General features: G+C 41.4%; 1 protein-coding gene and 1 long non-coding RNA gene across 15 annotated transcripts in view; one reads left to right on the plus strand and one right to left on the minus strand.

The window, feature by feature from the left end:
- The window catches only part of MAST2 (microtubule associated serine/threonine kinase 2), a 325,477-nt gene that overhangs the window by 166,186 nt on the left and 142,501 nt on the right, over positions 1-16,790 (plus strand). For 6 of the 14 annotated variants that reach the window (XM_065553746.1, XM_065553747.1, XM_065553748.1 and 3 more), the window contains one exon: positions 6,048-6,254. The exons of 6 other annotated variants lie outside the window; for them this stretch is intronic. In XM_065553746.1, the coding sequence (XP_065409818.1) occupies positions 6,048-6,254 (207 nt within the window). Of the gene's footprint in view, positions 1-662; positions 1,825-6,047; positions 6,255-14,999; positions 15,167-16,790 lie in introns of those variants that run through there. 2 more of the 14 variants (XM_042845027.2, XM_065553755.1) reach the window with 2 other exon arrangements.
- LOC101948418 (uncharacterized) lies at positions 656-3,050 on the minus strand. The gene is made up of 2 exons (XR_256497.4): positions 2,440-3,050; positions 656-1,831 (listed from the first exon to the last, which is right to left on the minus strand). It is a non-coding gene; the product is annotated as an uncharacterized LOC101948418 (long non-coding RNA).

The raw sequence follows: 16,790 nt of genomic DNA on the forward strand, positions 1-16,790 counted from the left end.
GCCAGTAGTATATGGGGCTTGCTGAAATTATTTGAAGTATAGTTTGTAAAGGGGACATTGGTACATGAGAAGGATTTTAGGATTGATCTGTGTGTTAGTAATATTTTAAAAATGGGGAAAATGTTGTATGCAGTTTCTTTTAATAAAATTCGCCACTATTTAATCGACCTAATTTTCACACCAGAACCATCGTAAAAGTATTATTCTATAGTGTGCATGTAAAGATCTCGCCTTCACTCTCCACCAGAGAACTGGGATTCTGGTTTGTTTGGGGTTTTTTGTTTGTTTGTTTTTTGCTGTTGATGGTGCTAATTGCGGGAACGTGGCTGGGGTTTTCATTTTGCTCTGACGGTGCTGAGGTATGTGGGAGTCCTGACATCTTCCAGATTTGAGGACCAGTAGTCAAGAAAACTCCATCTGCTGGGCGTAAAGGTCTCAATTCTCTTGTTCCTGTGGAACATAGCTGTCAGCGGAGGTCGTGATCCTGTAGAGAGAGGCATTTGTATGGTAACTTGGATCGCTTCCATGAAAGGCTTTAAAGATGAGGACCATAACCTTGAATTTGACCTGCTAGCCAATGAGGAACCATAAATGGTGGGTTTTATAAATATTTGAAAATGTTAAATACTTCTTTAAAAAAATACACCACAATCTCTTAGACACAGTGTTTTAATTAAAATCTGGACAAGATGTTCATGTGGAATGTTAGTTTGGAAAGCTAACTTTCGGCAGATGATGGATTTCAGGAAAGACAGACAGTAGTTTGTGACAACCATGCAAACAGCATGAGTTTGATTTGAGCTAATGATAGAAATTACCATTCAAAAACTAAAATGCAAGACTCAGAGATTTAAGGGATGCAAGGGAACCTCTTGAGTGCTACAAAAGATGATTATCATAGTGTAGCCTTGGATTTTTCTAGTGTCCTCAATATCCTTTGACAGTTTGTTCTATTTGCCAATTTGTCCTTGTAGTTTTGAAGTTCATAAAGAAGGGAAGAAGAAATAGCTAAGCTAGAACATAACCTCATTATGTATTTGTTCCTGATATGTTTAACTTGTGCAGTAAAATTGATAGTTTAACAAATTAACACATTATGAATGTTTTAAGATGGAAGTTCTGTAGATTCTTACATGGTTTGATTTCCAAAAATGGGATAGTTCGCATGTTTCCTCCCCAGTAAAGAACAGCTGTTCTTACACTGCTCATGACTTTCCTAGGGGCTCTGGGTGGGAGCAATGACTGTATTCCTATCACAGGATGAATTTTCGAGCTGGTATCTGAGATTTCTGCCAGAGTTTTTTCTTGTATGCCATCTCTCTCTGTGGTTCTGCATTTTTCTTGTGATTCACTGAGAGTGAACGTGTCACTGCTGTCTGAAGCCCAGAAAAAGTTTGCCACTGATTTGCTGTGCTCTTAAGTGTGAGTGATGTCAGTAGTACATTGCTGTCTGTATGACGGATCAGATTGTTTAGTTTGTATCTTTGGCTTCTCAGTACTATTGCTGCATACTGTTGGTCTTCATTTCCTGTTTATGGATGCTAGAAATAGACTTGTGGAAGACTTCTTTAAAAATAATTAGATTTTGACATTAGCTGGCTGATTAATCTGGACTGTTACTGAATTCATGAAGTCTGTGGTGACACTGGGGATATTTGAAGAGCTCTGTGTTACATTGATTGTTCTGTACTCTGCACTGGAGTGATAACAGCGGGTTCTCCTTTCTGGCTTTAAACCTCCTCTTCTGAGAAGAAACAGCGTATCAGAAAGTACAATGATGAAACGGAGGCAACAGAGACTTGGAGCCCCATCTCTGCGGATCCAGTAAGGACTGTTGTGGAAAAAAAAAAAAAGCAATTTAACATTGCATATGGAAACTATCAGGAAAAATACCCAGAATTTTTCATGGCCAACAAATGTCATCTTAATTTAACTTAGAAGAGGATTAATTATTGAAGGAGCATTTTATCAGTGTCAAACTTTTCATTTGGCTTTACATAGGAAATATTATTTTCCAAATCTGCAGTGAATGCTGTATTAGAAGTAAAAGTTTTGCCAGATAAATGCAATCTTTTATAGTTTTAAAAATAATTGTTTAAATGGGCACCTAATATATGTTTAGTATTGTACATGGCATTAACTGCTATGGTAAAACTGAACACTCTTCATACTCCATGCGTTTTGCATTCTTATTTTTTTTTTAAAATCAGGGTTATTTAAACAGATTAAAAGGGAAATAAACTTTCATCTATCAGAATAAGAGCAGCGAGAAAGCTCAAAGCAGCTGAAGCCCCCCTTCCTTTTAAAATAATACATTCCAAATATTTTAGGTGAGATGAGAATCTTTTTGCTGCATTACCTGAAATTTTCATTTTAATATACAATTCTAGGCATTTTAAGTATACCAATTTATGGAACATATTTTATTTTGATACTTACTTCCTTTGTAAAGCACTTTGAAATCTTCTGATGAGAAGCACAATGTAAGAGCAAGTCATTATTAGTGTTATTTTGATCTTAAAAATGAAAGAAATTGTATATAAAGTGTATGGATGTAAGCATGGAGGCTAAGTGAATCTGTACTACGTAGTCCATGATGAAGGAAGAGGAGGAGGAGGAGAGGAAGGCTTAACCTTTCTGTCAGCAGATTGTAAGCCCCATCAGCCGTTTAAGTACAGATTGCTCGTGGGGATTTCCAGAAACTAGGGGTTGCTTACTGAGCAGATGCATTTGGTTTCATTAGGGAATTTTAGAGCAGGGAACATTAGCAGCTCTGGATTATTTCAGTACTTTAACATGCAATATTTGGGCCCAAAATAACCATAACCAAAATCCATCCCAAATTTTCATAGTACTGTATTTATTAATGTTTTGAACAGGACAGATGGAGGTCTTTTTATTATTTATTTATTTTTACCAAAAGTAAAGTAGGTGAATATCTATGCCCAGTTAATACAACATATGTTATTTATTATTTGTATAATACCACCTCGTAGCACCCAGAAGTCCTAGCCAGGACCCCATTGTGCAAGACTCTGTACAAACACAGAAGAAAGACACAGCCCCTGCCCCAAAAAATTTACAATCTTGTACAGTCTTACCATCTGGTATAGTACATATCACTCCTGTCTACAGCACAATTCTTGCTGTGTGTCCCAAACAAAAATCATTAATAATTGAGCCTTCATTGTACATGTAAGGATTAAATTTTGGGGATTGGGTACAAAATTTTTAATTTTGTGATATGTAAAGTCTTGATTGAGGATCATAGTTTTAATATAAGGGTGGCTTTTATGGTTTATATTTAATGATTTAATATTTGTCTTTTAATTCTGGTATAACAGCCCATGCATCTTTGGGTTGGTGGGAAAAAATATTATACCACCTAATGTGAAATACAAAATATTCCAATTGTAACTTCACATGAAGTTGATTTATTTGTTGGTCATGATTAAAAATCGTATCCAAATTAGTTTTCAAGAAACTTAAGTGGTCAAAACAACAGTTCTAGGTATTAATGTGTAGCTGTTAAGGTAAATTGGATACTGAGTTATGTAAACAGGCCTAGCAGACCTGTGGTGTTGGTAGCAAATGCAATATTTTTCTTCAAAGAATATTGTTTTGGAATACTTTGTGAAGGGTCCCTCCAGCCAGCCAGCATTTGTACTAGACTTTGGTCAATTTTGTCACACTAAGGAGTGCAGCATTGGACCTTAAAATATGTTCAGCTGTTTGGAGTGTAGTAACTCGTGTTGCTGTAGTTATGATATTCTCTTATGTAAATATACACAGATTATTTTCCTCCAGCGTGCTAAAAATCTGGGGTAAAAAAGACTTTCATATTATATTAGAAATTAATACATTTCAATTATTTTAATAGCTCAGGCATTTTTTCTTTATCATAGAATCATAGATTAGGGTTGGAAGAGACCTCATGAGGTCATCTAGTCCAACCCCCAGGTCAAAGTAGGACCAACCCCAACTAAATCATCCCAGCCAGGGCTTTGTCAAGCCTGGCCGTAAAAACCTCTAAGGATGGAGGTTCTACCATCTCCCTAGGTAAAAACAATGAGGAGTCTTGTGGCACCTTAAAGACTAACAGATTTATTTGGGCATAAGCTTTCGTGGGTTAAAAAACCCACTTCTTCAGATGCATGGAGTCTTCCCAAATAAATCTGTTAGTCTTTAAGGTGCCATTGGACTCCTCGTTGGCTCCCTAGGTAAAGCATTCCAGTGCTTCACCACCCCCCTAGTGAAATAGTTTTTCCTAATATCCAACCTAGACCTCCCCCACTGCAACTTGAGACCGTTGCTCCTTGTTCTGTCATCTGCCACCACTGAGAACAGCTGAGCTCCCTCCTCTTTGGAACCCCACTTCCGGTAGTTGAAGGCTGCTATCAAATCCCCCCTCACTCTTTTCTTCTGCAGACTAAATAAGCCCAGTTCCCTCAGTCTCTCCTTGTAAGTCATGTGTACTAGCCCCCTAATCATTTTCGTTGCCCTCCGCTGGACTCTGTCCAGTTTGTCCACATCCTTTCTGTAGTGGGGGGGGCCGTGATCACTACCCGTTGAGCCCGATGATCTAGCCAGCTTTCTATCTACCTTATAGTCCATTCATCCAATCTATCCTTTAGCAAAATGAGCACACACTTGGGAGTCTTCTCAGTTTTAATCCTGGTTCTGCAGTTGATCTGCTGTGATTGGTCACGTAACTTCTCTGTACCTCTATTTCCCTATCACTGAAATTAGAATATCTACTTCACAGTGCTGTTGTCAGGCTAAATTAGTTAATGTTTGTAAAGCACTTTGAAGATGTAAAGCACTAGGTGCTAAATGTTTTCTACTTAAGGATCTGTATAATTTACTTTTCACAGTAAGTATAGTAACTCCTCACTTAATGTTGTAGTTATGTTCCTGAAAAATGTTACTTTAAGCAAAACGATGTTAAACGCATCCAATTTTCCTATAAGATTTAATGTAAATGGGGAGGTTAGGTTCCAAGGAAATTTTTTTTGCCAGACAAGTCATTATATACACACAGTACAAATTTTAAACAATTTTAAACAAGCAATTTAATACTATACTCAGCAATTATGTTTGTGAAGCTCTTCCCTTCTCCCCTCCAGCCTCCTGAATGATGGCAGAGTTCAGTCCCGCTTGACAGTGAAAAATTAACAGGGGCTCTGCACCCACCGGCAGTGAAGCTCCCCACACCTCACTGCCTCCCTCCCAGAAAGTTCTAAGCGCTGCCAAACAGCTGTTTAGTGGCGCGGCAAGCTCTGGAAGGAAGGGGGAGGAGGTGGAGAAGAGGAAGTTGTGCAATGCTCCCTTGTAAAGTTGCTCTTCCAGAGAATCCTACAAGCAGTGGACAGAGCAGGCAGCCAAATGACATTATAAGGGCGCATTGCACAACTTTAAACGAGCCTGTTCCTTAATGGAGCAGGTACGTAACATCGAAACAATGTTAAGCGGGAGGACGTTAAGTGAGGTGTTACTGTATTTCTAACACACCTATGTATGAGAAACAAGCAGGGTGAGGTAATATCTTTTACTGGGCCAACTTCTGTTGGTGAGAGATACAAACTTTCGAGACACACAGAACTCTTCTTCAGGTCTGGGAAAGGTACTCCCAGCGTCACAGCAAAATGCAAGGTGGAAAAGATTGTTTAGCATGAGTTGATCCAATAAAAGATATTACCTCCCACACCGTGTCTCTCTAATATCAAGGGACTGACAGGGCTTCAACTACACTGCATATAATCTTAGGTTTGGCATGGAAGATTTGGTCAGTTCAGGATCAAATAACTCCACAGTGGAAAAATAACATTGAGTTAGTGTTGCATTGGCTACCAGTAACAACAAATTTTTGGTTATTTCATCGTAACAGTTGAACAAATTCAGGTGTTGATTAAAAGGATGACTTTTGACCACTTAGTTTATTAAATTACTTTAATAGAAAAACTTTTAAATAATTTTTATTGTTTTAAAAATAAAAACAATAACATATGACATTGACACTGATTGTTTCTACTGTGGTACCTTGTCAGAATCTCCTCTCCTTTGTACTCCCACTGCCGAGGAAGTGATGTTCATCAGCACATGTTCTCCCCTACATCTGCTCCAGGTCTACAACACCTTAAAATCCCATTTAGTGCGGATTCTGCTCTCGCTACTTCTCCTTTAGTCTTTTACCTGAACCCACAACCCCAGAGCAACCCTGCTAGTCCCTGCTACAGCAATCCGCTACAGTGGAGGTAAGGAAAAATATAAAGTAGGAACAGTTAACAATTTGATTCCAGTATAACAACTTATAAACATCTCATTAGTTAATAATTCAAGAGAATAACATCTAAAAATGATAAACAGACTTTGTGTTTATATTTAACTTTATGGTGTTCAGGTCTATTTTGCATGTTTGTCCGAACTGTTAGTTCACCTACAGCTAAAGGTCTAGAATAAGGAAAAAAATAATATACGTACATACATAGGCATACATGCATACATACTAACTAGCATACTACATGAGTTTAGAAATTAACTCTTCATTGTTATTGCCTATAATGTTCTTCACTTTCTTAAACCTTGTTGTACTATTGCAGAACAAATGGGTCATAAGAATTCTCTTAGTTCTTTGAGTGATCATCCCATGTGTCTTCCACTCGAGATGTGCATGTGCTCCATGCGCCTGAGACGGGAAGATTTTTGCTAGCAGTGTCTGTTGGTTCATACTTCTGCCCTTCTCCTCGTGCTTCAAACCTAGGTCATAAGCGGCAGCATGGGCTGACTGCCTCTCCAGTTTCTTTCTACTGCCCGTGGTCTGAGATTGAAGCTCTTCAGTGTCTGCAGTGTTAGCTAGCATTCTTCTTCAAAACTTTGTCGTTAGTTTTAAATAATTTAAAAAACCTGTTTGTAGACAGTTTAGTAGTCCTGAGGACCTGGGTGTCCTGTCCTCCCCCCCCACCCCCACCTCTGTATCCCTGTGGGATGCCTACTATGCCCAGGATCCTGAGATTCAAAGACTGTGTGGCCTGCCCCTGGGCTTTTCCAGTCAGGGATGACCACAATACATGGGGATGCTCATACCCCTTCTAAATGCAGCATCAAACCCATGAGCACAGGCTTAAAAAATTCCTGATGGACTGTGCTTTAAGGCCCCAGTTCAATCCCGGCCGATCAGACCTCCATGTACATCAGTCAGAGGCACTGTGAAGCACCCATCCAAGGACAATGGTCTCCAGCTTTAGGGGGAATCTCAGCAAACAAGACGGTTCTTCCAAACAAAGGCATGAGGAGGGTAAGAGCAAACATTCTCATCAGAAACATGAGATATCTCCCTCCAAGTCATCACCCAAAAAAAGGACCTCCTCTCTGATGCTAAGTCCAGTAAAACTTTGCACCTGAGCACCAGAGTGTCAGGAGCTCACAAGGAGTACAGTTCTGGTTTCTTGGCATTCAAAGGCAAGAATGCCCTGAAACCAGCCCTACCTGAAGGAGTGGTCCCAAGATTGGCACCAGTGAAGAAAAGAAGGCAGCAGATGCCTCCTACATCATTGGTACCATGAAATGAGAAAGGATTGTTGATACTCGAGACTAGGGCAAAGCCACTGGTGCCAATAAAGGAAAGAAGCCTGGTCAGCTGTCTTGTTTTGGGGGCTAGATACACTGCCCCAGAGGACACTGCTATCTACATGGATCCAGAATTGACAGTACTGTTGGACCAGGTACTAGCCAGTGTTGTCCTCACACCATCAGTTCACCACTCTCCAGTACCATTGACCAGCTGAGGCATAATAAGATCTCCAGTACCAATGGCACTGTGCATCAGCATAGAAGGCTCCTTCTCCAGTGTCAGTTGGAGAGCTTTACCACACCATCAAGATGGGTTCAGCCCTGACAGAGGGTCCAAGATTTCATGGACACCATTGCTCTCGCACAGGAGGGACTGTACACAGCTTGGGACCAATGGTACCCCCTTCCATGGGGACTGCCCCATTTCCCCTATGATTCCTCACATTAGCCTTACTGGGGGGTTCCTGGGATACATATATGTGGCATCCTGAATCTGTAAGGTCATACCGGGAGTCAAGACAAGCTTCCCCACACCGGGAAGAACATCAAACCCTCAGGAATTATCTGAGGAAGCCGAGCAACCTGACAGACCAGGCAGGACCATTCATCTGGGCGAGGTTATTATCATCGCTCACAAATGGGATGGTCGCACCGGCTTCACTGTCACCACCCAACAACTACAGGCAGTGCCAGCACCTCCTGAGGAGGATTGCAGACACTCCAAATTCCCCTGGAGAAAGTACAGGACACCCCTCATAAGCTACTAGACATCCTCCAGATTGCTGGTTCCAGTAAGATGGCACTGCCACTTCATGAGGCTATCTTAGAACTGGCCAAGATGGCCTGGCATACTCCAGCCACTTGTTCTCCCACTCCAAAGAGAACAGAGAGGGGATGCTTTGTGCCATCTAGGAAAGCAGAATACTTATTTTCACACCCTGCTTTGAATTCTCAAGTGATGTAAACTGCCACCCAAAAGAGCAAGCAAAACTACTCCAGATTTACATCCTCTGATAAGGAGGTCAAATGTTTAGACCTCTTCAGAAGAAAGAACTTCACTTTGGTGAGCTAAGAGTTCCTCACAGCAAACTGCCAAGCTTGATTGTCAAAGTATGATTTTTATTAATTATAATAAGTTCTCGGAATTCACCAACAAACTCCATCAAGAAGATAGACTTTTATTCCAAGCAATTATCAATGAAGGCAAATTGCTGGCTAGATTGGCCATTCAGGCCTCAATGGGTGCAGCAGATACAGCCTCCTGCTTGATTGCAATGTCCATAGTAAAAGACAGGTTTCGTGCCTCCAAAACTCCAGATTTCCCAGGAAAGAACAACCCACTGTGGAGGATCTGCCTTTTGAGGGAAATAACATATTCAATGAGGACAAAAATCCGTCATTACAGTCCCTCAAATACTCAAGAGCATCCCTTCACTTGCTGAGTGGCTATACCCCAGCACCATGGAAGAAATATCCCAAGACTCAGCCCTACATACAACAACCAGACATTTAACCATTCTACCATCAGAGTGCTTATGAACCACCTCTGAAATGCCAGAGAATGCAGCATAGTAAGCATAATGTCGTGCCTTCATTCTGCTTCCAGTCCTAGCTACCACCAAAAAATCCTTTTGACAGGACTTTTGAGAGTTGCAAAGCAATCCCCCTTCCACATTTACCTTGTCCAGACTCCTGCACCCCATTTGGTGGCCACTTGTTCCATGCTTGGCACCTCATAACATCAGATAGATGGGTTCTGGAAATTATCATCACTGGTTATACAGTAGAGGTACTCTCCCTTTCCCATCTCTCTCTTCAAGGATGATTCTCATGAGAGGTTCTTCAGACAAGAAGTAGACTACCTACTCCATCTGGGAGCCATAGAACTGGTACTAGTTCAGCACGGGGAAAAAAGATTGTATTCAAAATATTTCCTCATCTCCCAAGAAAAAAAGGCAGCTGGAAGCCCATGCTAGATCTCAGATAGCTGAATGCTTTTATTTGCTGCCCAAGATTCGGAATGGTCACCCTGGCCTCTATAATCCTCTCATAGAACAAGGGCGACTGGTTTACAGTTCTTGATTTAAAGGATGCTTATGTTCACACAGATATCTGCCCTGCACACACAAGATTCTTGTGATTCACCATGGGCCTAGAACATTAACAGTACAGAGTGCTCCCCTTTTTTCCTTTCAGCAGCACCAAGGGTATTCACCAAGGTGCTATCAGCAGTGGCAGTCCACCGCTGTTCTCAGGGCTTGTCAGTGTTCTGTTACCTCTACAGCTGGTTGCTCCCAGGGAAGTCGTATCAAGAGGCTTGAGTGACAACCTGGTCCCTGCTCTGTCTCCTGCAGGGTTTAGGGCTCCAAGTAAACTTAGAAAAGTCTATTTTAGTTCTCACAGTTGGCCTACAGTGTTTGCCTCACAGTTGGTCTACTGTGCATAAGGATGGAGACGTTGGCACAACCCAGTTGTTGGTCAGCTTCTGGTTTCTGGGGAAGTCAGTCGTTGGAGAGAATGACACAATGCACTCATTTTGGTAATACACAGAATAGAACGAAGGGCGTGTTTGAAGGCAACCAATGAAATGGTGATAAAGCTTAACTGCTGTTTTTCATCTTGTTTCAGTTTTTAAAAAATATACAGTATTACAGGGCAAATACTGGGTAACATTCAAATATAATAGGTGTAGTTTAATGCTGTTAAACACCAGAGTTAGACTGGTAAGCAGCAGGTAGAGTTATCTATATTAGAATAGTGTTAAATTTAATTGAAATACATTTTTTTGGCATGGGGGCTAATGGTATTTAAAAACAAATCCAACCATAAGACATTTTTGCAAGATACAGTGCTTTTTCCTGTCAGTCAAAAATGTTCAAGGGTCTCAGCCATTAGCCATAAATGGGTCAGTGAATAATTTTCATGATAGGAATAGTCCCTGTAAATGTCTGTGTTGAGTTCTATTTCAGCTTTACCGAGGGCTGTTCATGACTATAATAATGTTCACATATGCAGACCTTCTGGCCATCTGCTCCCTGGATACCAAACAGGGATGTGTGGCTGCATTATAAAAGCTCAGCTCTATAATAACTTTTTATTTGTTGTTCTTTGTAAGTTTTTGCTTTCACCTGTGCTGCTCTTGATCCTGTTTTATCCTATCCTTCTTTGTTGTAGTTTTGTTTACTTGGTTCCCATACCAGCCATGGGTATTCGCACTGCTGAGTTAGAGCAAAGGTTCATCCTGGTAAGCTATTTACTGTCACTGATCTAGTCAGTTTAAAGCACGCAGGTCGGTCAGGTTGCAGTGAGTTCCCCTAGCTGTGTAGGTGGGATTAGGACTTGCATTTTCCAGTAACTAAAACAATGTACATTTTAATGTTAGAAGTTTATCACATTTGGCCATTGGTAATCCATTTTCCCCTTCTTTTTCGTTCAACTATTTCATGATGCTTTTAGTCTTTCTGCATGAACAGATGAGCGGCTGTTGTACAGCTGAGATCAGTGCTAGTGATGGAGGCTGTTGGCTTCAGAGAGAAGAAATCTAATTAGGAATAGAAATATTGTATACCTCAGGTTTAACAGAAAATAAAGGTGAGCTTCTTTATGATCATTAAAAGGGGCTCTGAGGTGGCACACTGAGAGACACTGACAATGCGTAAGTTAGGTAAGTATTATAGATGTTATATATGTGATTTGTGATCATTTTTAGATGCAAGTTTATCAACAGGAAGAGTGTGAATGGTCTCAAAAACACTACATGGACGTGTTGAGTATATTTTTGTTGTTTGGGTTTGGCAAATGCTTCTCTAGATACGAGGCAACTCAGATTACCAGATCCCACTTGGCCATATTTCACAACAGTACCTTAGTATGAGTTGGCCACTCATTATAAAGCCAAATTTATCCTTCTGCCAGAGAACCTGGTTTTATTGCACTACTTGACATTAAATTGTTTTAAAAGATGTTGTGTTAAATTGTCATCAGATGAGATGAATCTTGAGATTATAAAAAATCATATAAAACCCAACCCTCATGGTATTTGTAACTACTTCTTGCAGCAAGACACATTTGGGCTTAGCCAGCTTTAGAAATGTACCTAGATATTCATGTGATAAAAGCAGATAGGAGAGTTAGGTTTTTCAGTTTAGGCCTCGCTCAGTGTGGGGCTATAGTTCCAAAAGTAGGTAAGATTAAATGTTAGTCGTCATGAGAGAGGCTTTAATTAATTCTTCCTTGCAAGTTGAAGGGGAGGAGAGAATGGGTGGCAGCGAATGGGTGGCAGCAATATCAGACAGAATATCCCAATGGGTGTTTTCCCCACCCTGCTATCTATGATTTTACGAAATAGTATGTGCTTACAATTTTTGGTTGTAAGAATGTGTCTCTCCCTCTTCTCTCTACCCCCCCACCAAATGTTCTGGCTTTTAAAAATATTTAGGGATAATATCTTTATTAATGTTATGTAGTTTTGCAAAATAGCCACGAACGTTTATTAGTATAGGCATAAAATCTACTCATCAACCTTAATATGATGATGATCAAATACTTCACTTTCTTATTTAAATAAAACAATATAAAAGCGACTTCAAACTCAAATTTGCCCCAGGTGGCCAGAAACTATGCGTCAAAACCTGAACAAAATAAAACTGAAATTTTACAAAGCTGGTCTTGCTTTTAAAGGTTGTTATATATAGTGTAGGTAATAGATTTTATTTTAACCTATTTATATAGATACAGACTTTCTGAAAAAGCATGCATTTAATCACAATAAAAGGGTAGAAAGTGGGAATAGTGTGTTTTCTAAAATCTTTATTGAACTGTGGATAAGTTGCTTAAAAAAATCCAACCTTTCATGTAAATGGATGCTGTCAGAGCTGAGAGACCTAAATTTAGACCTGTCAGCTGTGTGGTTGTGTGTGTAAGTGCACGTTGAGCTATCCCCTCCTCTCAGCAGGTCTATTCGGTTTCTGTGAGCAAGGGTATTGAAAAGAACAAATATCCTGCTCTACAAGCACTACAGGGTGAAATTCACTTCATCCTCATGAAGCCTGATTAATTGGGCATTCTGAAAGGGTGGGAAATTGGGGAAGGAGAGATCTTTCTCCATTCTAGGGCCATGTTGCGGGTCTGCAGCTTCTCCATGTCACTTGTACAGTGTGTTGGAGCTGCTTGTTCTGTGTTGTTGAGTGGTGGCTCAAGCCACCATGCCCAGTGCAAAAGCCCCTTTCACCACGTGCTAGATGTGTGGAAGAGCCCCCATTCACCCCAAATTCAGCTCTGCTGTCTATGGTCCCCTGCGTGGTCTTAGAGGTGTTCAGGGCTTTGTTTTGGGTACCTGAACTAGAGCAAATTTCATGCTACAGTGAATAGGATTCAACACTTACCGTATATACTCAATCATAAGTCGGTTCGTTTATAAGCTGACCTCCCCCAAGATGGATAAGTAAAAATGGAAAATTTTTATAACCCGTTCATAAGTTGACCCTATAGTTCAGGGGTCAGCAAACTTTGGCTCCCGGGCCATCAGGATAAGCCACTGGTGGGCCGAGATGGTTTGTTTACCTCGAGCATCCGCAGGCACGGAGGTAAACCTAATTAAACAAAGTATCCCAGCATGCCAGCTGCTTACCTTGACGGGCCGGGACAGCAACTGGTGGGGAAATTTTTTTGGGGGGAGAAGCTGGGAGTCAGGGGAGCAACCCCTGTGACCACCCCCCACATGACCCCACCCCTAGCTCAGGACCCCCATACTCTCCCCATCCCATCCCTTCCCAACTTATCTGTGCAGGGCCAGGGGAGGATGTCTCTGACCTGGCTGGAGCTGCTCTGGGAGGCTGGGCCGCGTGGCTGCAGCCTGCTCCGGCAGGCCAGACTGGGCAGCACGGCCGCAGCATGTTCCAGTAGGCTGGGCCGGGCGGCGTGGCCTCAGCATGCTCTGGCGCCCAGGCGGCGTGGCCACAGCCTGCTCTGGGGGGTGGGGCCGAGCAGCACGGCTGCAGCCTGCCAGCCCCGGAGCTGCAGCTGCTTTGAAGGCTGGGGGGTGAACAGCGTGGCCAGAAGTAGAGAGACTCTGGCCCCGCCTCTTCCCTTCTGTCTCTGCTGGCTGTGCTGCCTCTCCTTGCTCCCTCTGTTGGGGAGAGGGGCTGTGTCCCACCTCTCCCTCTCTATACCCGTTCATAAGCCGACCCCCTTCTCTGGTGCTTCCCTTTTTTATTAAAAAAATTTGGCTTATGAACAGGTATATATGGTAGTTTAGAAAGGCCATGTCTAGTCTAGGAAAATGAGTAGTTTTTATAAAAGTATTAGCAAACACATTTTAACTAACACAACTTTAATTAGCCCTAGTGGGTACCCTGGGGTTGACCACAGCCAGCTAACATATTTTAAAACATGACTTGCCCTGTCTACACTGGATGCAAAATCTTGTTTCCAATCATGTTAGTTAAAACCTGTTAATTAGTATGCTCACAACAACTACTATTTTGCAAGGCTAGATATGGCCTTGAAACAGAATGGAGGGGGGTTTTGTGGAGATATGCACATGTACAATCCCAAAGAACCTCAGCACCCTACTCGGGATGAAGTCCTAGGTTTGGTGAATAAATTGACTTCACAAGATCATGGCAGCGCTTGAATATGAGGGAATTAGATATTTTATATTTATTTTAAATTTGGGGTTTGTTAACCTTGAGGAAGTGTCCTTTAAGATTTACTTTTAAATATTTCAAGGTATATTAAGAAATGGCAATAGTATAATAATTTTAACAGTATGTTATCTGTCACTGCTTAAATTCCCTCTGAGTGTAAAGTTACTTGAGATAGCATTTGAGAGTTTATTTTAGTTACTATTTCCTATTTGACAGCTGTCAGGGGATTAATGAATAGCTCTATAACATTTGGAAGTTGCTTTGTCTGTCACAGCAGATGGTACCTTCCAGTTTGAGTTCTTGCTGCACTTCAGATTCTGTTTCCTTAAAATGTGCTGAATAATTGTTTTGTTTTCACAGGTGTCTTAATGCTATTTTCGCAAATGTAGATTGACCAATCCAGGCATACTGTGTCATAGAGCAGCTGTAGTCTCTAAATGTACTACATGAGTACTATGAAACTTTTGGATTTTGAGTAGATATTATTTTGGTGATTTTTATTTTAATATGAAAATTTGCTTTACATTATAAATTCTTACATAAATTTCACTTTGGAGAATTAGAGTTCCTATTTTGTTAAATTTTTTCTTTAGACTGAGATTCTTGAGATTTTTCTCTTTGTTCTTTTACCTTTACCAGTTGCCATACTTGGGAATAGTTCCTCCCTGCCAGCAAATGGACGGCACAATGAAACTTTTAGGTGATATTCCCTGTACATGAGAAGTTTGCTGGCTCCAAAAACTTCTACTGTGTCTGGCTCCAGCGGATGGAAGATGACCAGTTCTTTTGCAAGCTGGTAGGGATAGAAGAACCTGCAGTCTTGGTGTCTTTGGAGCACTCTCCTCTGAGCAGCTTTGGACAAGTTCACTTATAGTACGAGCAGCCCCAGTGCCCCGCTCCTATATAAAACATGCTGCCAAGGACTCCACCAGATGGCTAAGAAACCTAAGGTAGTTTCCAATGGCATGAGATGTCTGCAGTGCAGGGACCTGCATAACCTTATATACCAGGATATTTCTTTCTAAACTGAATAGAGGATTTTTGTGTAGAAGGGATTCCGGTGGGAAGTAGTGTTCTGTGCTGGGGCATGCTGAATAGTTGCCTTCCCCACACCAAGAAAGACATCACTCTTCCTTACTCTTTGACAGCAGATGTTTCTGTTATACCCAGGCTCTCTAAGACAACCAGACAGCACAGAGGACTGCTTGGGGTGTTCTGGTATAGTAGTGATACAGGCATAACTTCTCCAACTCTCCTCCTGCAGCAGGCCCCATGACACAGCATGTGGCCACTCCAAAGAAACGTGACCACACCACCTTTTTCCTCTTTCTTTCCATTCCTTTTTTTCATGCTGCCTCTTTTCCCTGAAAAATGTTTTACTCTAGTGCTCCAAGCCATCTGATTCTCCACAGTCAAATACCTCCTAAATCTATACTACCTTTGGCTAGTTGTCCTCATCCAGCCATTCAAAACTTGTTCTCTCTCCCGTCCTCATAATTAGAGCTGCAGATTTGTTATGGCATTTTTGTTATGGCATTTTTTATTAAAAATCACGGAGTGGTCATGGTAAATTTAATAAAGGTCATCGGTTTAGGGGGAAATGATATGTAAAGTGATGGAAGTGCCATTTAAAGTGGGGAAGTCATGCAGGAGGAGTCGGGTCCTATCCACAGGAGGTGGGAGGCCCTGGGTGGGATGTCAGGTCCTGCCCTGGGACATGGGAAGCCAAGGAGGATGGGGTTGAAGAGCAAGTGGTCTGCACTCACCCTGCAGTGGTGGCTCCTGTCCCACAGTGCTGGCTCCTGTCCCACAGTGCTGGCCTGGTTCCCTACTCCAGCCCGTTGGGTCTCGCTCCAGTGTGCAGATGGGGCGGTCCTCTGCAACACCCTGCCCCCTTCCTGGCCCCGGCACCACCAGATCTCCTGCCTTGAGCTAGCCTCGACACAGAAGTAATGGATAAACTGAAAAATCACAGTATCTATGACATTTTTACTACTGTGACAAACCTATAGCCCTACTTATAATCCTCTTACCTAGTTTAGGCTACACGGTAAATACAAATTATTATTATAAGTCTAGAAAATATTTGGAACCATCATGATCTCTGCCATTCTGAAACAGCTCGCTTCACTTTCATGTTCCTTCCTTTCCTCCTACCCCTGGCCTAATTTTAGATAAGGTCTTTAGGGCAGGGACTTGTTGATTTAGATGTCTGAAAAGGACCTAGCACACATTGGTTCTATAAAAATAATGTGGGGTTCCCACTTCTAACTTCTGATGCCCCATGTCTTCTAAATATAGATGTTTATTTGCTTAAATACCCTACTCTAAAGATATACCTACCTAAATAACAGATTTGTGCCTTGTAAAGAATGTGCTGCAAATGCAAACGTGCCGCCACATACTTCATGATCATTTGTTCTTGTGTTGTGGTTTGTTGTCTCTTACTGCAATGCAGGGGGATCCTTAGTTCATTTCCTGTGTGGGAGCTTTTTTGATTTGGCTCCCATTCATATATACTTGTAACTTATTTCACTAACGTAATGTGATTTTTAAAAAAATATGGTAAATATA

This window comes from Chrysemys picta, chromosome 8 (assembly GCF_011386835.1).
Source record: "Chrysemys picta bellii isolate R12L10 chromosome 8, ASM1138683v2, whole genome shotgun sequence".
NCBI lineage: Eukaryota > Metazoa > Chordata > Testudines > Emydidae > Chrysemys > Chrysemys picta.